This window comes from Chanos chanos, chromosome 4 (assembly GCF_902362185.1).
Source record: "Chanos chanos chromosome 4, fChaCha1.1, whole genome shotgun sequence".
Taxonomy (NCBI): domain Eukaryota; kingdom Metazoa; phylum Chordata; class Actinopteri; order Gonorynchiformes; family Chanidae; genus Chanos; species Chanos chanos.
Window position 1 is genome coordinate 43,878,536 of NC_044498.1, and position 24,868 is coordinate 43,903,403.

At 44.2% G+C, this 24,868-nt stretch overlaps 2 protein-coding genes across 5 annotated transcripts in view; both read right to left on the minus strand.

Moving 5' to 3' along the window:
* pcnx1 (pecanex 1) overlaps positions 1–19,016 on the minus strand; it is a 33,737-nt gene extending 14,721 nt beyond the window's left edge. For 2 of the 3 annotated variants that reach the window (XM_030771768.1, XM_030771767.1), the window contains exons 1-10: positions 18,751–19,016; positions 16,781–16,995; positions 14,760–14,865; positions 12,794–12,830; positions 11,132–11,200; positions 8,796–10,523; positions 6,267–6,396; positions 3,569–3,762; positions 1,131–1,224; positions 651–708 (exon numbers count right to left, since the gene is read on the minus strand). In XM_030771768.1, coding sequence (XP_030627628.1) covers positions 651–708; positions 1,131–1,224; positions 3,569–3,762; positions 6,267–6,396; positions 8,796–10,523; positions 11,132–11,200; positions 12,794–12,830; positions 14,760–14,865; positions 16,781–16,995; positions 18,751–18,903 — 2,784 coding nt within the window. In that variant the 5' untranslated portion in view covers positions 18,904–19,016. The remainder of the gene's footprint in view (positions 1–650; positions 709–1,130; positions 1,225–3,568; positions 3,763–6,266; positions 6,397–8,795; positions 10,524–11,131; positions 11,201–12,793; positions 12,831–14,759; positions 14,866–16,780; positions 16,996–18,750) is intronic. The other variant, XM_030771769.1, reaches the window with a different exon arrangement.
* Positions 19,017–19,624: 608 nt separating this feature from the next.
* Positions 19,625–24,605, minus strand: med6 (mediator complex subunit 6). 2 transcript variants are annotated; one of them, XM_030771809.1, is made up of 8 exons: positions 24,584–24,605; positions 23,990–24,149; positions 23,807–23,898; positions 23,279–23,361; positions 22,917–23,025; positions 21,607–21,722; positions 21,115–21,142; positions 19,625–20,970 (listed from the first exon to the last, which is right to left on the minus strand). In XM_030771809.1, the coding sequence occupies exons 1-8, from the start codon at positions 24,603–24,605 to the stop codon at positions 20,840–20,842; spliced, it is 741 nt and encodes a 246-aa protein (XP_030627669.1). In that variant the 3' UTR covers positions 19,625–20,839. The 2 variants fall into 2 exon arrangements, with proteins under 2 accessions (XP_030627669.1, XP_030627671.1); XM_030771811.1 differs by lacking the exons at positions 19,625–20,970; positions 21,607–21,722 and having other exon boundaries at positions 21,129–21,142.
* Positions 24,606–24,868: the final 263 nt, after the last annotated feature.

Genomic DNA, 24,868 nt, shown 5'->3' on the forward strand with positions numbered 1-24,868 from the left:
GAAAGACAAGTGACCAAATACACACAAGGTCATTGTCTCAGACGCTCAGAGCACTGTGAACACTGCCTAAGCTCATACTGTCACAAACAGAACATCCTCACATTGTTAACAGGCGCGCACACACACACACACACACACACACACACACACACACACACACTCACACGCACACACTCACACGCACACACTCACACGCACACACTCACACGCACACACAAACATGTGAACGCCAAGTTCTCGCTAACTGAATGCAAATGATAGCAGGACGGACTACAAACGCAAATAAGCTAAAACTGTGACTAAGCAGCTTCACACTCAAGTCTTTAAAACATGTGACAACATCAGCACCATCAGAGGGCTTTTTTTTAGCCTTTTAACAAGAGAAACAACAGAGTTCTGTGAAATCACAGCATTGTTAGTACAGGTGTAGGTGTGAGTTTGAATCTACTCTCCTAAATTCAAGCTACCTTTGAGGTAACCCAGGCAATAGCACTGTCTTGGGTTTAAGAACTTGGCTTTGAGTTTAGAAATTTCCAGATCCCGGGACAAACACAGTTCTTTGAGATCACTTTTTGTCCTTTGCGACACTCTGATTAAAATTCTTTGTGTGTGATGTGTTTCATGTCTATGTGAGAACCAGCAGCACTCACCAGGTCATGAGGATAGAAACGAACTGAGGTAGAACTAGAGAGGTGAGAGTCTGTGTCCCTGTGGGGAGAGAGAGAGAGAGAGAGAGAGAGAGAGAGAGAGAGAGAGAGAGTGTAAGAGGCAAGTCAGCAGGAGCGTTTTCCAGCTCTGAAACCCCCATGCACAACAGGAATCAAAGTAGGATTTTATGGTTTGTTTTTTTGTTGTTGTTGTTTTTTTTTTTGGTCTTCTTGCACCATTGTAGACAAAATGGAAGAAAATCAGAACCTTTTGCTGGGGTTGGGCAATGCTAACTGTTCTCAGTTTTTAAACGCGCAACCCTACAGATGTTCCGTATTTGAGCAGAAAGCTGTTTTCTCTTTATTTAACAGTCTGGCAGAAAACCTATTCTCATATGAATCCTGTGACCTCATTCCAGTCACAGCGAGCAGCTGAAAAGACGCAGTTCCAAAGTGAGAAGATCCAGTCAAGACATCACTCACCATATATTATTGGAGGCCCTTCTGGTTGCAGGTTCGAAGTTGACCAAGGACATCTCATATCCTCCTGCTTCATACAGTGGGGGTGTGAGCTTGCCTGCAAGGATCATAACGGTACAGGAGAACTGTATTAAATTACACAGACTGAGACTGGAGACATGAGTCGCCATGGTTATGAGACTGTAGTATAACTCAAGCTGAGAGAAAACAGTTGGGTACTGACAAAAAAAAAAAAGAAAAAAAAAGAAAAGGATTATTAGAGGAAAAGCTTGCACAAGCATTCAATAGTGAGACATAATGATTAACTAAAGCATGTGACAGCATTGACAGACAGGCAGGTACCCAGACTGAAGGTCAAAGACATAATTTGTGTATGATTATTAAATGCAAAGCATACATGGATACATGACATTCCATAAACAACAGTAAGAGGTTCCTGCACTGAAGAGACATACCTTTTTCATCCTACACTGGAGGACAGAAATCCGTCTACAAATTCACAAACCCTGTAGTAGTCAGTGCTATAACTTGAAAAAGACAGTACCAGATTCACACTGCAATGATCAACCCCAGTGAGAGCAGTCAATAAGAACACTATGTCTCTCCTCACACGGGCCTCAAGACATGACTCAGCTCAATTAAGACAAGAACTTTATGTACCGCACAGACACTCACACTGTAACCCCACCTTCTCCATCCTTACTTCACTCAGAAACTCACACTGCAACCCCACCTTCTCCACACAGACACTCACACTGTAACCCCACCTTCTCCATCCTTACTTCACTCAGACACTCACACTGCAACCCCACCTTCTCCACACAGACACTCACACTGCAACCCCATCTTCTCCATCCTTACTTCACTCAGAAACTCACACTGCAACCCCACCTTCTCCATTCTTACTTCTCCACACAGACACTCACACTGCAACCCCACCTTCTCCATCCTTACTTCACTCAGAAACTCACACTGCAACCCCACCTTCTCCATTCTTACTTCAAACAGACACTCACACTGTAACCCCACCTTCTCCATCCTTACTTCACACAGACACTCACACTGTAACCCCACCTTCTCCATCCCTACTTAACACAGACACTCACACTGTAACCCCACCTTCTCCATCCTTACTTCACACAGACACTCACACTGTAACCCCACCTTCTCCACCCTTACTTCACCAAGGTAATGAGACATACCATGCAATGGCATGACACAGCAACCGCTTTACATGGAGGGACTACACAGAAGAGGCTAGAGTGTCGTGTTCCAACTGCAATCTTAAAGAGGACCCTGCTCCACAACAGCCCTGCCAGAAATATCTGCCCATTTTAACGGGTGACATGAGCTGTGTTCAGAGCCGGATTTAAATTAGCATGGGAAAGTAAATTCCAACGAAGATTTAATTATCTCTTTAGATGTAGAGTCAATTACAGACAAAAATGTGGCAGAGTCTGAGACTGAGTTATGAGGGTAAAGTTCTACACCAAAATCCAACAAACTCAAAAAAAAGATTCCTGGCTCCAAAACAAAATTTCAGACTGATTCAATTCCCTCAAATAACATCAATACAACAAAGATCCAATTAACTTCTATACAAACCTTAATTATGCTGCTAATCTAGTTAATTACTTCTAATCCAGAACTCACGATCTAGTGACGTAGACTTGAGTGGTATACAGACATTCTGCCAAAACTGACATCATAATCCTCTGACTGATGCAGATTCCCATCTGACCATAATTTCAAGAATTAGGTGACACAATGTTCCCTCACAGAAGTAAACCCTGATCTCAGCACAAATCACATAGTAAGTGTGTTGCTGTTTTTTTTTTCTTTGGACAGACTAACTAATAAAAATATATCTTTGTACATATTTTATCCAATCTACAGCACTTACTGTATCAAAGCCGGGTGCCAATACATCTGCATACCCGGAATTCCCTCAAATGAGGTGTTGGCTTTATGTGTCACTTGCATTGAAATCACTATATGTATCTTTTTATATACCCATATCATGGTAAATGTGTTGATTTATCAAGATAAGGATTTGTGGTCCTACTTGCAAGCTAGACCCCCATAACACTTTGTAAAATGACAGAAAAGTACAGACCGCAGAAATGTGACAGAGAAAAGGATCTCCTCTCTACCAATCCTAACCACACCAGCAAGTCAGAGAAAAACAACAGGTGATCGAGGCAATCACCAGACATCTTGCAAAATTATAATTTCACCATTGTTTTAAGGATTTTTTTGTTTGTTTGTTTGCATGCAATACACCAACATACGCAAACACACGTACATACGCATACATACAAGCCCCGAGTAAATGGATGGGCTGCTTGTTTCAACACTGACTGCTGCAGTGTGGGAATGATCTGAGAGATGTTAGGCATGCAAAAGAAGAGAAAAGCTTTTCTCTGGCCGTCTCCCCGTACCGAAGTCATCCTGTAGGCTGGTGGTACCCACGGTGGAGGCTTTGTCCTGAGAGCCCTCCAGGGGTGCGCTTCCATTCCTGGCCAGCAGGGAGGCACTCGCACTTAATACAGTCACCTGGGAAGGGGTTCGGGATGGCTGACCTTTCACCTGGGAAGTAGATGGCTGGGAAGCCTGGCTAAGGGCCTCCTGAAGACTGTCATAAGGATGAGTGGTGAGAAGCAGAAAATAAAAAAAAAAAGGGGGGGTGGGGGATGGTGGGAGCAGGTTAGATTAGAGAAACAACAACAGGCACAATTTTTTTTTGGGGGGGGGGGGGGGGGGGCGAAGGTTGGTGGCAGAGAGAAAAACTCCGAGCAACAGAAGCAGAAAGACAGAAATAGAGAACAAGCCAGATGGGAGCGCAGAGGGTCAGAGTGATGAGGAGAGATGAGGGGATGTGGGATTGGTAACCTGAGAAGGCTGACGGTGAATCATTTCAAAGAGAAGGTAAAGAAACCTCCGAACGGGAAGAGCCGGAGATATTTACTCCGATTTCAGTGAGAGGACGAGAAGCGACCGCATGCACGTCAGGTAGGTCAAATCAGCGACATACCAAAAAAAAAAACCCCACTTATCTAAAAAGTAAAAATGAGATGAGGAATACTGTTTTGAGATCAGCTCCATTACAAAGACCAGCACAGTCGTTTGTGAGAGGGAGTAGAGCCACGCAGTCAAATCATCAAAACATTGCGTACACGCAAAAACTAGCACGAACAAGAATTCCAAGAGTGATTTTTTTTTTTTTCGATGTTGTTGTTGTTGTTTTTTTTTAAAATTGCAAAGGGAGAGACAGTGGTGCGCGTCACTGGAGCATAGTTCTGAGGTTACAGCATTTACTCAGGGGCTCTAGCTTAAGAACAGAGAGAAACCACAGCTCTATTGCCAGAAGCTAAGGGTGTTTTCCCCCAAGTTACAAGGGACTGAGCCAGGCGAGAAGAGAGAGAGGGGGGTACTGACCCATGGTAGACCTAAGTCCTTTACTTAGCATTCCTGTGGTTTGGCCACATGCGCCGAGCTTAGAAACATGGCCTTACAAGGGGAAAATATACAGTGAGAGAGAAAAGGGATGAAGCTGGTCAACGGAGCTCTTCTCAGTTTATGCTGAAACAGGACGTGTTTAGGCAAAAGTTGGACTAAATGTAACTGGTAAACTAAAAGCCTCTGCCAAAAGATCTGATGAAAAAAAAAAAAAAACACCAGAAAGGTTTTGGGTCATGTGAGTCAGCGAACGCATGATGACAACAGTGACCGGTTCTGTCTGCCTCAACATTTCCTGTTTTTCTTTCTCCCTGGTCTCTCTTTTAATTTAGATTAAGCCTTCTTCACTTTTCCTCCTCATCTCCTTAAAAAAAAAAAAAAAATCACCAAAAACAATAAACATGAGCTGAATGCTTTTAGCACAGCATGGACCAAATGCTATTACGAATTGACCAGATCAATTATCTGGACCGTTTCCACGGTGAAATTAGGAGAAGCGATGGCACCTGTCTGTTTTAATTCATTGTGGTGCGGCCCAAAGCAACCCTAAAGGGAGGGATATTCATTTAGGCTGCCGCCATGTACGCTCTAATTTCATTCGCCGCTTGAAAGAATACCCAGAAAAACAAACACTAAGAAACGCTAGAAAGAAACAAAGATTATTTGGTGGATGTGTCATCTGAGGACAAAGACCATATCTTGCTTCCTGGCTAAAATATGAAGAGGGCTGACAGGATCCGCTCTGCTGGCTGACTCGAAGGATTCAGAGAGCAGTAAGGTCTCCTTTTATATAAGGGATTTGCTGATCAACAAAGGGGACAAGCAGCAAATCTGTCCTGTACTCTGTATTGGAACAGCTTATTGGAAAAATCAATAGTCCGAGGAGAATGCCGCTGAACACTTAAGGGGCTTAACACTGACAGATATCCAAGGCTTAAGAGGCCCCGCGGCTCCCCTCACTGTAGTTACGGACACAAACACCTTCTCTCTCTTTATCCTGAGGTGAGTGGCCAGTTTTAAATATGGATTTAAAAGAGGATCAATGACACTGACTGTGCATTTGTTCCCCCATGGGGTATTCTAAGAAGGACGTTGTAGCTTGACGGAGGACACTTTGGGCTTTTGTATATTTTGGCAGGGTGCTGAAGTGAGACGGAGAGCGCGGTAGATCAAGATGAGCCAATCTGGCTGTAAGCAGACAAAACCGAGAGAGACTGAAAACTGAGTGGCTGAATTATAGTTTGAAGTGACGGAAGGCGAACTTGATAGAAAAAAGACCCCATTGGACTCTCACACCAAAAAGCATATGTGAACGACAAAGGAAACTCATGCAAAAGCTAGTCATGCAAGACCAAAGAGACTGAGAATATTGAAACAGATCCAAACCCATGCAAGAAGCTTGACCCTTCCTTGTATTGAAACACAAACACAGGTTAATTATGTCCTTCAAATGGTGCAATATGGCATAATGACACAAAGGGAAATCATGCAAAGCCCTTCACAAGTAGCAGAGAGAGAAAAAAAAAAAAAAAAATCAACCTCACACTGGAATCAGTAATGGGAAGATGAGTAACCGCAGCTATTGCTGACGAAGCATCAGTCTGCAGCCCTGTAATGCATACACATTCAACATGCCAATTCATGCTTCCAGTTCAGGAGTGGCTCTGAGACGGGTCGTACCTGAGAGGGGATCCGATGAGGGAGGTGGGGGGCGTGGGGTTACTCCCGGCGTTGTGTCGCCGGCGTACTGCCTGGCGGCGGAATGTGCTACGCTCACGTCGAAACGTTACCGTTTCCTCGTTCCCAGAGGCTAGTGTGTGGAGAGAGAGAAAAGGATCGGGAGGGTGCAGAGGTCATCGGCAAAACCTCCCGTCAGATGAAGTATCTGGGCTTCACCTACTGGCCTGTCAGAGGCTATAGGGTTATAAGCTGCTGTTATCCTGTGACAACTCATCGGCAAACTCATGGGTGAGCTATGGACGCAGAAAGATGGACGTGGCTAGATAAGCGATCTGCATCGTGGAACAGTGTAGTGCAAGCAACGTCCAAACATTCTCGTCCTCTTGTGCGTGATATTGTTACTGATCTGTTACCACAACTGTAATCACAACTCTGTGCACCTCTACATCAACGCTTCTGTCACTTGGCCCCTGTGGTCCTCTATATTAACTCTACAGAGACCCTGTATTTCTCCATCACTGAGCAGCCCTTGTCAAAGGTTTGTGAGCAAAAATCTCTACACACTTTCAGATTGATCACATCAACACCAGCTTTAATGTTTTGCTTCACCAACAAAATCCATTCAGTTCAGATAGCATGTATTAGGTTTCCTTCTTTGTTTACCTATTACTGAAGGATTCTTTGGCAACAGGTTTATTTCTGTCTGACAAACACTGCAGGAACAACCCAGTCCGTATGTAAGAGCAACAATAATCCCTTGCCAAATTGGCAGGCAGAACCATGGCACACCCAGCTGTTAAAGAGCCTTCAACGGTGATTCAGGGCTGAGGAGAAGAAATTCCATCAGCGGCCAATCCTTAGTGTTAATGGAGGACCCAGCACGACCCAGACCTACACCTATGTGTCAACTACACAATTTTTCACAATGGAGATGGAGAACTCTGCCAAGCTACTTTTTAAATATTTAATTATTGGTTGGGGGGGGGGGGGGGGGTCTGAAAAACAGGAGCGGAGTCTTCTTCAATACACGGAAGAGTACACTCTGCTCCATGAGAGCTGACATCGGTGGGAACACACTGTCTGGACCTGTGCAGAGCTCCATGGCAACTTGCCATGGAAACAGAACTTCTCCAATACACCAAGAGAGGCAGAGGCTCCGGCACACAGAGAGCGAGAGGATCAGCATTTAGCTGGTACTTTATCTGGATGTACAGCAGAACTGTAGTGGGCCACGGAGGATTACAGGGCTCATTTGTGAGCTGAACTGGGTTTCATGCAGAACCTGCTTTATCCATCACAAACTAGAGAGCAGAAGCATAATTCTCCTTGTTACAATTTGTGGAAATTTTAATTTGGGCTGATTCTATTCAGACTAAAGACACTCTCAGTCAGACCTTGCCACTGAGATACTCAGGAAATGATTAACTACTTAGAATTTTAAAACCGTTCATTTTTCCACATTTAGAACACATTTTCATATCTTCATGGAGTCATCTGGAAAGAGGCATTAAGGCACAGACAAAGCATGGATTCTGCTCCAAACCACACTAGCCTAACATGTCATGATTAAAAATAGCATATCTGCCTTGGTGAAAACAAAAAAAAGACAACACAATTCTTCATGAAAGGCTCTCCAAGATCCACGTATTTGCTGACGGTTCTGAGAACATCGAACACCTCTGAAAAGCACAACGTGCATTTCCCGTTCGTGGATGTTATACTGTCTATCTTGAATGTGTGGTGTGAAGTGAATGTATGTGAAAGAGATAAGCGAGGTTTACTCTCTATACAGCAGCTGTAGCAGCAGGGCGCAGCTGTGTCAACGTCTCAGCGCGAAACAGAGAATGTGACAGCAGAATATTTATAAATTGGGCTGCATTAGTTTGAATTCAGCTGCCAGAAAGTCAGCTGGATCATAAACACTCAATGTCTGCAATGAGTCCACAGATGCATTCGAGCGAGAGTAACGAAAACAAAAGAAACAAGAAGCTGCAGAGAGTGGTTACTGGTTTTGAAGTCTGAGCTTTGCTCTGAGACCTCCGACTGTGGCAGCAAAATAAAAAAAAATTAAAAAAAAAAAAAAAAAAAAAAAACAGGGTGGGCCAGGAACCTGGAGTCGCGCAGACAACAATGCTCAGGTCACAGCCAGAAAAAATATACTCACAACCATAGACTACAACCTGGAAATCTGAGTCAATCCATTATGAAGAGATTTTCACAGAGCTACTGATCTCAACTAAAAGTCAAGCTGATTAAACACATGCACACAAACAAAATGCTCCATCACGTCCCATTAAAACGGTCGTCAGAAGAATAAGGGCACTAAGTACTCATTTTCATTCAGATTACAGAAATCTCACTGAACTGTAACCTAAATGTATCACTGAGACTAAACCCTTGAAAACACACACACACACACACACACACACACACACACACACACATACACAAAACCAGATTTGTTATCTAACTACAATCAGGCTAAGCGACCTCTGTTTGAGCTTTAGGATGACATTAATCTATCCTCACCTCTAGAGGAAGTTGCTGTAGGCTCCTGTCCTTCAGTGAAGACTGCTGGACAGGGTAGGCTGTTCCTAGAGCGCGTGACTGACTCCAGCTGGGAGGCCCGGCCGAGAAGCGACGCAGCATCTAGAACCTCCCCCTCTTTGGCCTCCAGGTCCGACTTGGAGGTGGTGAGAGGCCGGGGCCCGGTTGGCGCCCCTAGATGGTAAGGGTCATTAAGGCAGGCGGCGGTGCCACTGTCAAGGCTCAGAACACGAGCGTGGGTCTTGGCACTGCCTGTGCTGGGTGTGCGGCGGGATGCCCGGCGTTTGCCCCTCTCCCTTTCCCTCTCGCCGGCCGTGGCATGTTGATGAGCTTTAGTGGCATTGTGCTTGGCACGCAGCACTGCGTATCGACTTTCAGGCGAGTGGCAGGAGTGCGAGGTGGTGCTGGAGGAGCTGTCCGTGCTGAGCTGGTGGGCGGAGTGCAGGCTGGAGGCGCAACTCAGCTCGCTCTGGTCGCTTGAGTCCTCCTCCCCCGGTTTGCTCCCCCCTCCACTCCTGCCCCCGTCCACAAACACGGCACTCCGCGGCTTAGCCATGCCTCGCAAGCATATATAGTCTCTGTGCCGGCTAGCATCGAAGCTACTCGCCCGCTTCTTGCCTGTCCGTCGTTTCCCGCTGCGAGAAGGGGCAGAAGATGAGGACGTCCGGTGCACCTGATTGGTTGGTCTGGCCAAAGATGCATCAACCTTGTCCGGCTCCTGCTGGTGGCTGGTGGAGGATCCAGCCGCGGCAGAGCCGTCTGCACTAGTCCTTGACCCCAAGTCATCCTGAACCAGACCTCCAGGCTCGGTGCTGTCCTGCGCAGGTAAGGGCAAGGTGCCGGCTGGTGGTTTGGTTGTGAGTTCATTGGCATGGGGATTTTTGTTGGCTTCCCCGGAAGCAAGGCTGCTGGGGGTACGGGCGCCGCCCTGGGGATCTACGGGAGCAAGGGCAGGGTTACCGTTAGCATCCCCTTGCTCACGGCCACCCCGCTCATCCCCCGACAGCGAGAGCAGGCTCTCCACATGCGTGGAGCTGGTCTGCTCGCTGTGTAGGCTGCTGACCGTGCTGTTGCTGTCACGGTCCGTGCCGCTGCAGTAGCTCTCCGTGGAGCCGCTGCTGCGTGTGCTCAGACTGCGCAGGCTGTCCGCGCTTCTCTTGCCGCCCAGAGCCTTCTCCCCGCAAGGCACTCCTCCCCCGCTGCCCTGTTGACCTTGGTACAGTCCGGAGCTCCCCTCCCCAGCCTCTCGCGAAGCTGAGCGGGTAAGACGCTGCGGGTCCTGCTGCTGCTGCTGCTGTTGCTGATGATGATGGTGATGTCGGCAGCATTCAGCTCCCGAGGTGGAGGGCACGGCTGAATCCTGCTCCTGGGTCCTAAGGGGTCGTGATGCCTCCAGTTCACAAACAGGATCCAGGCCCCCCCTGCGGGGAGCAGCGTACAGATTGAAGTCTGGCATGGAGGGGTCGGGAAAGGCAGAACCAGCTGAGCTGGAGGTGCGTGGTAGGCCGCGAGGTCGTGCCTCCTTCCGGAAAGACTGGGAATGTGCTGGGGGGTGGGCAGAGACCTCTGTATCACAGGAGGACAGGGACTGGCTGAAGGGGTGGGTGGCAGAGCCATAGAGATCCTGAGGGCCCAGAGAGGTGGAGGGTTGCATGGAAGCGAAGGAGTCATTGGAAACGAGGCAGTACATCTTTGGGTCTGACATCAAATCTGGGAAGAGACAAAAAAAAAAGGAGTCATAACTCACCTAAACAAAATTTACATTTAATTTAAGACCTCACCGAAAGCATTTCGCAAATCCCAATTTGCATTTCCCGTTATCCGCATTTTACACTACCAGGTAAGCCGCGGCTGTCATTTAAACCAAATCTTTTCCGTTTTAATGAGTGACGGCCTCGTTCTACACAGCTACACTTGCAACGTGGCGAGTCCCGCACTGTCTTGCTCTTTGGCGTTGTAAAAGAATTCTCTTCTAAATTTCACTGGAAGGAAGTTGTGAGTACGCCGTACTGGTTCTTTTCTGGTTTGCGTGTCTCGGTGTGAAATTTGTGCCCTTCCGTGCGAGCAGTCATGTAACATTACACAACAGTTTCATTAATGATTCTCCTGCTGGCTCAGTTTTTTTTTAATTATGCATTTTTGTAAGGACAACAAGAGGGCAAAGCTGCTCTGAAGTGATGGCTATGTTCCTCAGGCTGAGGGGGGAGATACAGTACCGCTGAATCTCTCCTGCTGTAAAAAGACTCAGCAAAGGAGAGGAATGTGTCACCAATTTACGGTCTTCCACGTCCAGAATGACTCAGGAACGTGAGTCTCACCTTGGTCCTGACTGCAGCTCTGAGCCAGGCTCAGACTGATGTCATCTGAGGTTTTCCCCACATCTCCTGCTGCAGACCAGTGACAGAAAGAGGAGGGAGTTGAAGGGATGAGAGAATTATAATAAAGAGTTAGCAAAAGAGACATTGGAATGAAGACAGCAGTAGTAATATCAAAGTAGAGCAAAGAATGAGGATAGCAGAGAAAACGGATGGAAGGAAGGTGAGGAAGTAAAGATAAGGTCAAATTTCATCACTTATTCATTCTCGCTGTCACTCACCCTTCCACCTGTGCACTCTGTCAAAGCTTTCAATGTTAAACACACGCACAATGTCCCTTACCCCCTGCATCGCTGCACAGCTTTGAAGATGAGAGGACATCTCTAGACGAGGGAACCAATATCAAAAGCATTGATCATATCTAAAAGTGCCATGGGATTCGTCACGTCAAAATACAGCAGGAGAATAACAACGCTACCAATCGCCAGTCAGACAGTAACAGACAATCAGCAGGGTTATGAGAGCCCAGGGAGGGCTGATTTACAGGATAAACACTGTCATGGTCCCCCTGGACGCCATTCCGGCTCTTCCTGCACTCGCTGACGGGTAGCTGGTTACACTGATGCTTTCTGAATAATTCACACACACTGCACACAGTGTCCTTGTTCCCACACTCTAAACAATGGGCTGGTCGTGCAACTGAGGGACAGTTAATTTGTCACTCTACTTCACTCCCTCAAAACAATACACAGGCACTTGCAGTCAGGAGAGAGAACCCAAACTATCTGTTTAATTAATGCTACCAATTACTGGCTTTTGGCAACTGAAGAACTGATGATGCCAATTAACAAGTAGAGCTATTTTCTCAAGGCAATTAGGCCGCACTTTTATGAGGTGGAACACCGCTCATAGTTGTAGGGTGATGGTGTGCTCCAATGTACTAACGCTATACCACACACAGCCCTTTGCAATGCTGCAGTGAACAGGACCGAGAGCTAAAGGCTAAATAGCAAAGGCCACAACCCATGTTGACACTGAAAATTTAAAAAATAAAATTACATAACAACATTGATAACAGAAGTACAACATCCCCAATAAAACTTTAGCCCTGACCTATAAACACAAGACCAACTTATCGAACCACCAAAACCAATCCTACAAAGTCCAGAACTACAAGGATAGCGCCTGCTGGTTTTTCCATTTGCCCCAGCCAAAGTCCAGAGGTCCTGAACCTTTGCTGGATATGAAGCAAAAGGAGCGCTTTCTAGAGCAGGAACTTCAATGCAGCCTGAGGCCAAGTTCACATAAGGCTGGCCCACATATTCATATCTGAACGGTAAAGATAAGCTCCACACTCGATCATGGCAACACAGATACTAAACACGCACAAATCTGTACAGTGTGAGAATAGCCATGAAGTTATGGTGGGGGAGATAAGGAGACAGAGGGGGTTCCACATTCACAGTGACATAAGTACACAGACATAACACGGCCGCTGAAAGTCACTGGAGTGTTGCCAGGTCTCGACACAAAACACACAACATACTCGTAAAGCAAATCTCACCAACAAGCCAAGAACACCATTATATAATCCAGTTATATGACGTGATACTCACACCACAGAAGGTCATTAGAAGAAGTATGTGGTTGAAGACAGTCTCTTACCTTTGGCTGTGGCTGTTCCCCCATGAGTGGATGCAATCTATATCAAGGAAAGACAAATCGCAAAAGAAACAACTTAGTCCATGTAGATACCACAGATATTCATAAACCTCATTCATATAACCACACTGATTATTCCTTTTGTTATGGAGACTGAAGTGAATGACGGTAGATGTCTCGTCCTTTCCGCTGCCTAGCACCAGGGCCTTTAAAAGAAACCGTACCTTGTTTTGATGGAGAGAAAATCATAACAGAAGCAGAAATCACAGCAAAGATGTTTTAACAGCTTTCAAGAGAGCTGGGGGTGGGGTGGAGTGGAGTGAGACCTATAAAAGCAGTTTCCAGAACTTGGCTGTTGATATAACAGAATGACTGGTGTGCAGAGACCTACAGGTTGCTGCCTAAATAAAGGAAACACCAAGACCAAGCGCTGTAACAGAACACTGACTGAGCCACCACAAGCTGCCAGAAAAGGTTCAATGTGCCTTGGCACAGATTCTATAATTGTCCACAAGTCTACTGGAAAGACGTGGCATGAGAAACTCTATCATTCAGTGATTTGCCGATAGTCGTAGAGAGTGCTGTCTCAGTCTCTGCCACAGAATCTCTCCGATATATATTCAGTTACGTTGAGATGTGCGAACTGAAATGGTCATGGTATGTAATTTACGTAATTGTCATGGCTATCTAGCCACTCCGTGAGCAGTTGCGCATTGTGAGGTTGGGGGGGGGGGGGGGGGGGGGGCACTGTCATTCTGGAAGAGTCCATTCTCGCAGGATGACGGTGATTGTTCAGAATGGCTTTTATTTATTTGGATTAGATGAAGCTTGCCTCGTCCTCCAGAGGGGTTGAGTGCAGATGAAACATAATAGCAAAATGCATCCCACACCATAACAGAACCACCAGAACCATTCGCTGTGGGGAAAACAAACACTCTGGGCCTATCATGTATTTACAGTCAACTCATTCACGGGTTCCTGTCTATTTTGTCTGGTATCTCCCACATCACAGTCGAAGGGTATCCACTCCCAACACGGCTGACCCCAGTGGTTTTCCCTCCTGCTGCCTCAGACCCTGCTCCCATCTGAGGTTCTGTACTGAAGCTCCTCCCAAACACGCCCCCCCCCCCCACCCCCCCAAAAAAAAAAAAAATCACTCCTCTTCACAGCAACCGAAGTCTCCTTCTTGGCAAAACCAATCGGCCTCGCCACACCGCCAGAAGTAACGCGGCAGGACGTTAATTTAGCAATTGGCTGTTGTCGACAGACACTGTAATCCTGATTTACTTAAGGGTTTCCTGTATTTTGGCAGTTTCCTGTATCAGTCTTACAAATCAATAATAATAATTTAAAAAAAAAAAGCAGAAATAGAAGACAGCTGCCCACACAAGGGTCTGGCTAAGTAAGCTAGAGCGGTTTTGTCAGTAATCTGACTGTACCTCTGAGTGGTGGAACATGAAGTGAGTGGATGAGGAAGAGAAACAGCAAAGGCACTTTAGACAGAGTCTCTGGGACTTTGAGCACAACGACCTAGAACACAGCACTCTTGAGATTTCTGTAATAAAAAAGCCATTCAGATAAAAGGCAAAACCCAGGGGTAGTAATGCAGAGCGGTCTTGATAAAAAAGTTTGGTGAACAGGTAAATTACAGTTGTTCCAACCCCCCAGGGCTGGGGGTAAAGCACGTAGAGGAACCCTATTAGGGGCTTGAGATAGTGCTTAGTTTGGTAATGCTGTTCACGGGTCAGAGGTGTGAGGCCCAATCAAGTGTCCAGCCTGAACAACACAAATAGTTTTCATCGAATTAAATCTCCAGGTTGAAGTGTTTGCTGTGGAACGTTTCTGGTCAACAATGACTGAGTCAAAATGAAATGACAGAATTTTTCATTTTGATAGATCTGGTCATGAAAATAGTGCATACTGACCACCTCTTATCACCCTAGTGATGCAGACACACACATGTACACACCTGGTGGTTTGAGTCCATTCCAGCATAGGAGTTCCTGGAGCTGCAATCAACTGGCGGTGTCTCCTCTCGGACAAAGTCCGCCATCTCAATGCCCCCTCCAGGATCCCTGCAACGTGATGTGTGGTATTAGATATGGTTACCTAGCAACATGGTGGCTCGGTGGACACTTGGTCCCTTCTGTTTGTAGCTATAGTGCTATGGTTCAGGAAGAGCTCCTAATGGCTCGATTTGTCATCTCATTCAACTCAACACAATACAGTGCTTTAATCCAATAAAACTCCTTATTAAAGTAATTTATATTGAATGTTGTATTACAAATGCTTTATGAAAATTATGAAAATACTTATTATGGGGCCACACTCCCATGTCACAGCATACATTACTAATGTTGTCATATGTGTGATGAAATGCCAAAATTATCTAGACATATTAGAGGTACATATACACTTGGTGCTGTAAGGCTAATCTTGTTCAAAATAAGTCTCAAAAGGGTTTATTTACATCAGTTTGAATGACTGGAAACTGAAAATCATAATGAAATAAAAAAAGGATCGAAAAATTACTGTTAAAGGAAATGATCACTACGCAGTACAATCAAACCCTCACAGTTCCCTTTGTGCCCCCTTTTAAACATGACATCTCTCTGAGAAACAACAGCCCGTGGTGAAGAACCTACAAAACCCAAAAACATCGTCTCAAAACTTCACAGGATGAATACACTGGGATCTACGACTGAGGGAACTTAAAAAATTTAGAGTGGAAAACAAACCTTTTCCCCTCCATATTACAGCCGTCTCGCTACACACGCGACCAGACCACGGGGAATGCAGCTACAGATGTGCGGGCACCAGTGCCTGCCGCCTCTGTGGCACAGCCAGACGTATGTTTCTCTCTCAGCTAAAGCCCAGGAATGTGTGAATGACTCATTTTCCAGGTCTCAGGCACTTAATAGCTGTGAGAGTTTACTTTATTTCAGTTAACAAGGGATGAATGATATTCCCTTTTTAAAGGGCACTGAGGAATGTTTTCCCCTGTTTTTTTTTTTTTTTCCAATAAAAAAACAGTGACGTGATGTTTCTGCTTCCACGAACAGCCCTGAAGGATATTGCGCTGCCTGTAACCTTTCCAAGCCATCCATAAAATCTGGCGGTGAGAAGTGACATTTATCTTTTTTTTAAACTACCTATGGCTGTGAGTTGTTTACACAAAATGAAACACCTGGTACTTTATATGCAGAGATTTATATGCATGACATCAACAACAAGCAATTGGGAAAGAGGCAGAGGCATCCCGGACAAAGAGCACAACCAGCAGCCGAAGCTTAAGCCCCAATTCACTGTTTCTGTTTTCTCTCTCTCTCTCTCTCTCTCTCTCTCTCTCTCTTGCTCTCATCACAACGCACAGAGCAGCGACAACTAATTTGCGTCATTCTAGCTTCCAGCTGTCACCTGTAATCATGATATAGTTGACTGCTGACCCTCGCTCATCGAAGTTTGGATTTCCCTTACATCATCTCTATATTTCCACTGAACCCTGCTATTTAGACCGGGATTCCACATCTTCAAAGTTCAGGCAGAGAGAACAACGAGAATTAGGACTTCGGTAGACTTGCAGGAAGGGACAGTAACTCTCCGAAGTTTCAGACGACAAGACTAACAGTAGCTACAATAAAATTAGCGAATGAACCCCAAAGTGATACTCAGAGGTAAAAGTCCCTCTATTACTGGTACGACTTAGCACTGTAACTGTGGTATTTTTTTTCCAGAGGCTCTCGATAGATTATATTATGGAGGCTTAGGACCCACTTGTAGCCCACTGTCTTATTTACCTGCAACAGTCTTACATTGTATCTGGTCTAATAATGAACTTAGTGCTGGCACTTATGCAACAGACAACTCCTTAATGGCTTTATGCTTAGTTTGCTCTCTGTCCGTCTTGGAAGTCGCGTTGGATAAAAGCATCTGTTAAATGAATAAATACAACTGCCGATGTACAAGCTTGCGAGGCGGGTGTGTGCTCACCCAGGGCCGTTGCTGTCCTCCTGACGGGTGGCGCTGCCATCGTTTGCCCCCTCTGTGCCTCCTCCTCTGCCCTCCGTTCCCTTGGCCCGCCGCTCCACGACCTCACCCTCATCCAGCGCGTGGTGGAGCCTGTAGTTCACCGCCTTCAGCAGGATGAACATTCCAGCGATCACCCCGCAGTAGATCCCCACGATCACCATTGTAGGAGGGAGGGCCTAAGCGCAGAGCAACGAAATCACTTACAACACGTGAAGATCCATAAACCCCCATTTAATATCGGATAGTTCCCCGTCCTAGGGCTTAAAGTACCTTTACTTGTGTGTTCACAGCTGCTAAAAGGGCTTCTTATTAAGGCCTCTGTTCCACAAATATTTTAGAAGAAGCAGCAGTAAGTTATTTTTTGATTCACACATTTAATACAGTGCACTGATTTTTGTTACACTATCGAAAGGAGAGGACCTATTTATTCAAGAGGTCTTAAAATCTGGAATATCTGACTAACTTATAATCATTCCTTGTTTTTGCAGTTCGCCGAGAGTTCACACGAATAGCAAGAGTATAGTTTATTTACAGTACAGTTATGAGATTCTAGATATATATTCAGACCTGCAGCTCAAAATAGGCCATGAAGCTAACCATATTTCCGCTCCTAAAATAGAGCAGGGCCCGGAGCTCCGCTGAAGAGTCAACTCCCAATACAGTGCAACCCGACACCTAGATATCAGTAAATTTGAGATATTCTGCGCAGTCTGATGATCAGAAATAGATCTAGCCTACACAGATAACATAGAGAAGAACTTTGTATCACTACCACTGGTCTGGATAAAATACAGGCTATGTCAGCATGACTAAGTCTTTGTGTGTCTTAAGGCTGCTCTGCATCATACTAAAAATCAAAATGGGCAAGGAAATGGCACTTTTGGCCACTGCGATTCGTTGCGTAATAAGAATTCTGGCGAAGAGGAAAACAACATTAGATACAACCACAGTTAATGGAGAGAATGCCGAAGTGGGACGAATTTTCTGTCAAATTAATAACTTGCTTGCACAGGAAAGTTGACAGAAGTGCCCCGTTGGCATGTAACATTTCTTGAGAATACAATGTATCTGTCAAAGGCTTCATAGTCAGCGGGACACGGCGACGCGTTACTTTGTTTTGAAACGTAGCGACGAATGTCCTTTTTATGTCTCTACATAAATATTGTTATTCTTATTCGAACTTTTTAGTCCAACTATTTAAACCTGTTCTCTTACGAAGCGTAGAGCACTTTGCACAAAAACATTTATTTCTTTATTTAACGATGCTGACAATAGTAAGAGCAGCTTAATATTCCATTAATTCGTGGCTCACTATCCTATACTGAACACATCAGCATCGAGTCAGTTTTGCTTGCAATAACTGTTTACACACTGAAAAGCAATGTGGTCAAAGTTACTTGGATGCTCGATGTACAGACGGCAAGGCTGCTGCCTCGCTTGCTGTTTAATTGTGGATTTCCAAGAAGAGACCATCAATAGAAATAGATTAACGACATTTGGCGTTTATGTTTGCTCGCTAAGCAGCTAGTGAGTTATCCTATCCTATCTGACCTGAGCAGCTGACATTTCAGTGGTTAACACTAAACAGTCACACCTGACAATATCTGTAGTGACAAAGGTGGACCAATGTCAACGCTTAGAATCACAAGTTAATTCTGAGAACCACATGAAAACATATTTCCCCATCCGAATAGTATTTATGCCACAGAAATAATGAGAAATCAAACAAAGGATTTGGCGAGCTAGCTAGCCTGAGAAGCTAACATAAAGCTTATATACAGTGAAAGGCACAACGGTAAGTTAACGGTGCGAGACAGTGAGCTAGCTGCCGTTACCCAGAGAAGCTGCTTTAAGAAAACAGTTTTTGAGTTCTCTCAGTTATAGATCATGTAAAGTAGAAAAAAATAGATGTCAATATAAAACAGACTTACCATATAAAGCGTGAAGGGGAAACACAGTAGGAAGAGCCATATGTAGAGGTGTAAGGCATTAACAAATGTATTTTGATGGGGGTCGTAATACCATCCGCCTGTGATGGAAGCCCAGACCCCCTGCCTTAGTATCTGGAGAGTTTGAGACCCCATGTTAAACCCCTCTTCAAATCCTTAGAGAATGACAAGGATGCTAGCCGTCTCGAAACATGACAAACAGAGCTGTGTTTTCAGACCCTGGCCTGAAAATCCTCTCTGCAGCCATCTTCTCGGCAACTAGCTAGCTCAAATACTACCCCTCAGTCCTCCAACTGAAGAGCCTCCCATCCCACCACGCCCTGCGTGTTCTCTCCACCTTGCAACCAAACGAATCACGCAGATTAGAGAGAGAGCGCTGAAAATAAGGATCTTCTAACATATTCTGTAGCGTCCTCCTCTGGTGTAAACGAAAAACGCAACCAATATAGAATCTGGAAAAATGAGAGCGCTGAGATTTTTTTTTTTTTTGTGGGGCATGAGGAGTGTTATTTTGTCTCTCGACTTCTTCATATTTAAAATGAAATGTCGCTCCGCTGGAACTTTAATTTTCTAATTGAGCATAGCGGAGTGTAAATAAATATGTCAAAATGCTTTGGGCTGTGCCTCTGATATTTGATCTGGAATGAAATATCTTTAATGGACTGGCCCTTAGTTTGAGTATAAAGTTACATACAACTCAAACGAATAAAAAATGTTACCAAAGTTTTTCCACTTTCTGTATGGCACCCATTCTTTATCTCAACAATTTCATCATTGTTATTAAGGTACGTTTTAATCTCAGACACTGAGAAGCCTTGATTCCATTAATTTATTGTTGTTCATAGAAAACATGAGAAATACACAGCTTGGAAAAATAAACCCAGAAACAGCAGTCAGCACAAAATAACCCATTTCACAACATGAATGACCCAGGTATCTTTCACAGCACATACAGAGAAGTTATTGCTTGAGCTGAAGTGAGATATGGGGCCGTCGGCAGTTGCTGGCAGCACTGTCTGACAACACACATTTGGTAAACACGGGGGCCACATTCACAACAGAGCAGAGTTCACAGTGGAGAAAGCAGGAGTTTGACTCAGACTGCAGCCGTGACCTCAGCGAAGCACTCTGCTGATCTAAACAACACTGTGAGCAAACTGACCTCAGCATATTCACTCTCCTCTTCCAAACAAATGTCAAAACACATCCTCTTCAAGTGTTGCAGAAAAGAAAAAAACTCACATTAGCTCTTAAAAAAAATCAGTGGAATATCAAAGTATCAAAAATTCTTGGGTCTACTGGAACAATTACAAGACTCATGGATTGGGGAATTGATAAGACTTAGACTTTGATTTGAATGTCACAGAGCTGGTGTGAATTCTACTTCATTTCCATTATCCATTTTAGAAAGGAAGAAATATCCGCACGATTATTTCTGTTTTAGGCTTCATGAATGTACTGAAATGTTGACTGATTTGTACCTTCCCTGAGTCATTAAACACAGTAAAAAAAAACAAGAAGAGGAATCAACACACATCCAGAGGCCATTCTACTCAAAGAGCCTCCATCTTCACTCAATCATCTTCTTTTCAAAGTTCATGACTCATTAAAGTTGCTTACAACACGGTCTGTAGGAGTGGCTAGTGACTTGTAGGTCTCAACTTCTCTTATCCCTTTTGTACTAATATTAACCAAAGACAGATAAACGCCTTGACAACATGAGAGTTTAACAAGTCCAAGCATAGAGAATGCCATAGCACATACGTTCACATACAAAACAGGACTTTCTTGGTTTGCTTCACTGCCACAAAATTAAGATTGGTCTATTTTAAAAAAAAAGAACAAATCCTCAGCCCAAAAACTTTCAGTCACTCAGTCCCTCAAAATCCACGTCAGTGAGCATCAGCCTGTCTTTCCATTGGCTGATCGTAACTGCTGTCCATTTTTGTGTGCTGTCCTATAAGGTTCTGCTGTTGGAGCAGGCAGAGAGAACCGGCCTATGAGGTCTTGTCCAGAATGAGCGTAAGGCCGACCGGCGAGTGTTTGTGGTGTATTCAGTCCTGCTCCAGCATCACTGTAGTCTGGGTCTCTTCTCCGGTGGGGGTTTGCTTGGGGCAGTTGGGGCAGGGGTTTTGGTGGCAGGCTCTCTGTCCTCCTGTTTCACAGCCTCTGATGGTAGCTCAGGCTCCTTCTTTACCTCCACTGAAAAGACATGGAAAGTTAGAAATGCATTAACAACTGCCGTGTTGTTTAAAATCAATTCGATCCATTAATGCTAAATCGAAAGCGCTAAATGAATTAGCTTACTTGTTGCACAACTAAAAAAAAAAATATTAAACGTCGTACCTGGAATTGGCTTCTCACCAGGCTTTGGCTGAAATTAAAGAGATATACAAAATGTAACAATAAACAAACAAGAGAGAGAATTAAAAGCAACTATGACAAAATGTTGATGTTTTATTTATCTTTAACCAAAATATATGATCAGATTTACAAGAAACGTAAGGAGGCATTACCATAGTGAATGTAGCTATTTGAGAAAAAAACATTTCCCAAGATACAAATTTGTACATGCTGCTTAAGTGGTGATAGACTTAGCACTTTACTCATTCACCAAGCTGGCTACTAACTGGCTTAGATAGCTCACATACCAGTACACTTACAGTTGAAAAACACATAAGAGAGAGAGAGACTGTGTGAAAAAGAGGCAGTAAAAGCGAACAGCTAAATTAGCTCAGATAATAGTAAGATAATTATGGGACCAGGCATTAAGAGGCCGATTCTGTAATGCTTTTCCTCTAGCTGATTTGATTGGGCAGATTAGCTGCTGAGCTGTACCTGATAGAAAGTGGGAGGGAATTTATTCCTGAGGTCCAGGAGCAATGTGTCCACTCTCTGCCTCTGGAACAGTGAGCTGGGTTCTTCTTTCTTTTTAGACTTGGGCTTTGCTTTCTCTTCAAGTCAGAAAAAGACAGAACAGATTTTGTCAGCAGAACATTAGCATTAAAATTATCTCCCTGTGTAAACTCCCCCTCCCCGCAATGTTTTTGATCTCTTCTGAGAGAATGCATCTTATGTAGTTTTACCTATGTAATATGTCATCAGTGTGGAAAAGTCAAGCGTTCAAAATATTTTTTTCAGTTCTGGATTGCTTTGGTGACACAAGGGGTCTGCTTTAATAATTCAACATTTAAGGGCAGCTAAGGCCCTGTTTACACCTTGCATTAAGATCCAATTTTGGTGATCCCCCAAGTGGACAGCTCAAAGGTACAGGTGTAAACGGGTCCAATGCACACTGAGGTCACATCGAGATCCGATCACTCAGACCACCTTTGGAGGTGGTCTGGACCGCTTATGACCACATTCTTATAGCACTGTAAACGCAAATGCAAACTTGACCACATTGAACGACCGCCTACTCAACTGACGTCCTCTGCTTACGCGGAAGTACAAACTCATTCGCGTATGTACACATTCGCTCGCCAACGGCGCCATGGTAAATAGCGACAACAGGCAACAACAACAACAGGCAGCAACAACAACAACAGGCAAAATGGATATTGTTTTGAATTTCTTCTTCTTCTCCTTTTAGTTTCCGACAGACCAGGCACGGGAAGTGCATTGATGCCTCCCCCGATTCAAAACAACAACGTTTAACATGAAAAAGCTTAACGTGGCTTAATGTTCCAAAACTCTGATCAATGATCACCAAATTTCTCAAAATCAGAATCCTAGGAGTATGGTTGTTATCTCACGTTAAGCGTTTTCATCTCCATTGACGCCCATTATAAGGAAACAGCTTAACGTGCCTTAATGTCCCACAGCAGCGATCAATGATCACCAAATTTGTCTGGCATCTCAAATGTCATATGCACTAAAAAGCAAAACTGAATTTCAATGAAAGGGGTAACGTGTTGGAAATGATTTACGTGCCTGTTTGCATATAGAGTGGGGAAGTGAGATCCGATCTCAAGTGGTCGCTCAAGACACGGATTCTGAAGCCAGGTGTAAACGGATTTACTTAGAGCTGTCCACTTGTGATCGGATCACCAAAATCGGATCTTAACGCAAGGTGTAAACAGGGCCTAAGAGCATCAAACGCAGGATGTGTATCCTTTGTGATGTGGCTGATGTTGTTCAGCACTCACCCCTTTCCTCCTGATCTTTAAAGTGCCACCAGTAGCCTTTGGAAGGGTGGTAGCGACAATAGGACATGGCTTCATCAAACGCAGACTGGATGCCATGCACAGCAGAGAGCTGGAAGACAGATGCAGAGGTAATAACCGTGTAATAATAATAACAACAAGACAGATCCAGATGTAATCATGCTCAAAACTGATACCCTAGAGAAATATCCAAATATCATCACAAACTTTTATCTACATCACATGCTCACTGAGATTTATACAAATGCACATGTGAAATGCATTCACCCAAGTGAATGAATGTATTGTGTAAGAATTAAGTTCCACAGTAGAGCCAAACGTTGAGAAGCACTGGTGAGACTAACCACTCTGGAGCCTATGACTGAGCCCAAGTCTGGAGCCTGGTACACCACCCCTGCTATGATGTAGTAGTCTGACAGTGGGATAACTGCAGAGACAAAGACACATGAAAATAAGAACAAAGACAGGCAATAAACAATAAAGAAATCATACAAAATGCTCTAAGAAACAGGCAATCTTCATACAGGGAAATATTTGTCAAATACAAAATTAAAGTAAATGATTTTTCAAGAATTTCCAAGTTCAAACGCTGTAAATGTATTATAATGAACAGTTTAGAGATAAGAAACGGTTTAGAGAGTTAATCCTTATCCTGCCTTCTACTAGTACAACCAATAGAAACCTGTTATTTGAGCATTTTATCAGTATAATAGTCAATGATACCAGGCAGAGTGTAAATACGAATACACAAAGGTAGTCTGAGATGTGATGTCTGCTGAGGGGCCTTGGTCAAGTCACTAAGTCATTCTGAAATAACTGCTCCTCCAGCAGTGGTTTTATGTTAGTTTCATAGGAAGCTTGTTGGGACCTACCCTGAGTAGGGGATTGCCTCTGCTGTTTACGGATGATGTATAGAATGGGCTCCTGAGCATGAAGCAGAATATACTCGACTCCCACCATCTGACTGAAGAGACAAGAGATCATCTTTCCTAATTTGACAATTAACTGAGTTAACAGTTACTATTAAAAAAAACGTGATGCAGTGGAAAACTTACTTTAGGTGTTCCAGGGTAAGGCGTTGCATTTTCACAACTTCGTTGTTGCATGTTCGGTCGTAGAACGGATTGCTCCGTTCCGAAAAGTAATCCAAGACATTACCTGGATTGAGGATAGGTACCCAACCGCTGTCAACCCACGATATACCGAGCAGATTATCTAAGGACAACATTAGTGCACAGTTGCGTTAGCAAACCAGCATCTGGTTCAACATCAATTTCATGAACAACTCTGAACAACAATCTTATAGCATAAGAAACAGTAGGATACCGATCAATGGACTATTTAACAACCAAACTACTTTCCATATCAGTTAATAAAATGTATTTCAGGCACGTTAAGCACACAGAAGGCATGAGTCTACAGAAAAACGATTTAAGTGGTGCAATATTTCAGAGGATCTTGAAGAAGAGCTTTCTCAGCTAAGCTAACTTCAGTTGAAGGGCTAACTCTAAATTCATGCCCGAAAGAACAAATTGATACGTGAATTTAGTGTTTACTGTGATATATAATTATGCACACAGTGATCATGAGGAAAAGCGTGAAAATTTAGTTTTCTCAAATGTATTTGATTCATCGCTCAGCTTCGCTACCTCTCAAATCCACGGACGCCATCTTACAAGCAGTCACGGGAAAATGATGTAAATCGTACGTCTTTGTCGAGGTCTGATGACGATAAGGTACCCGTTGCCCCTTGGTTTTGTAGTTTTGTGTGTTTGTTTGTTTTTATGTCGTATTGTCATTTCATTGTATCGCCATCAATTTAGACAACAAGTTCAATTCCAAGAGTTCTTCTGTGATTCTATCAACGTCATGGTATCAAGAGAGTTCAGGACAAAACAAAATATTTCTTCAAACCACTTAAAAAGGTTCAGCAA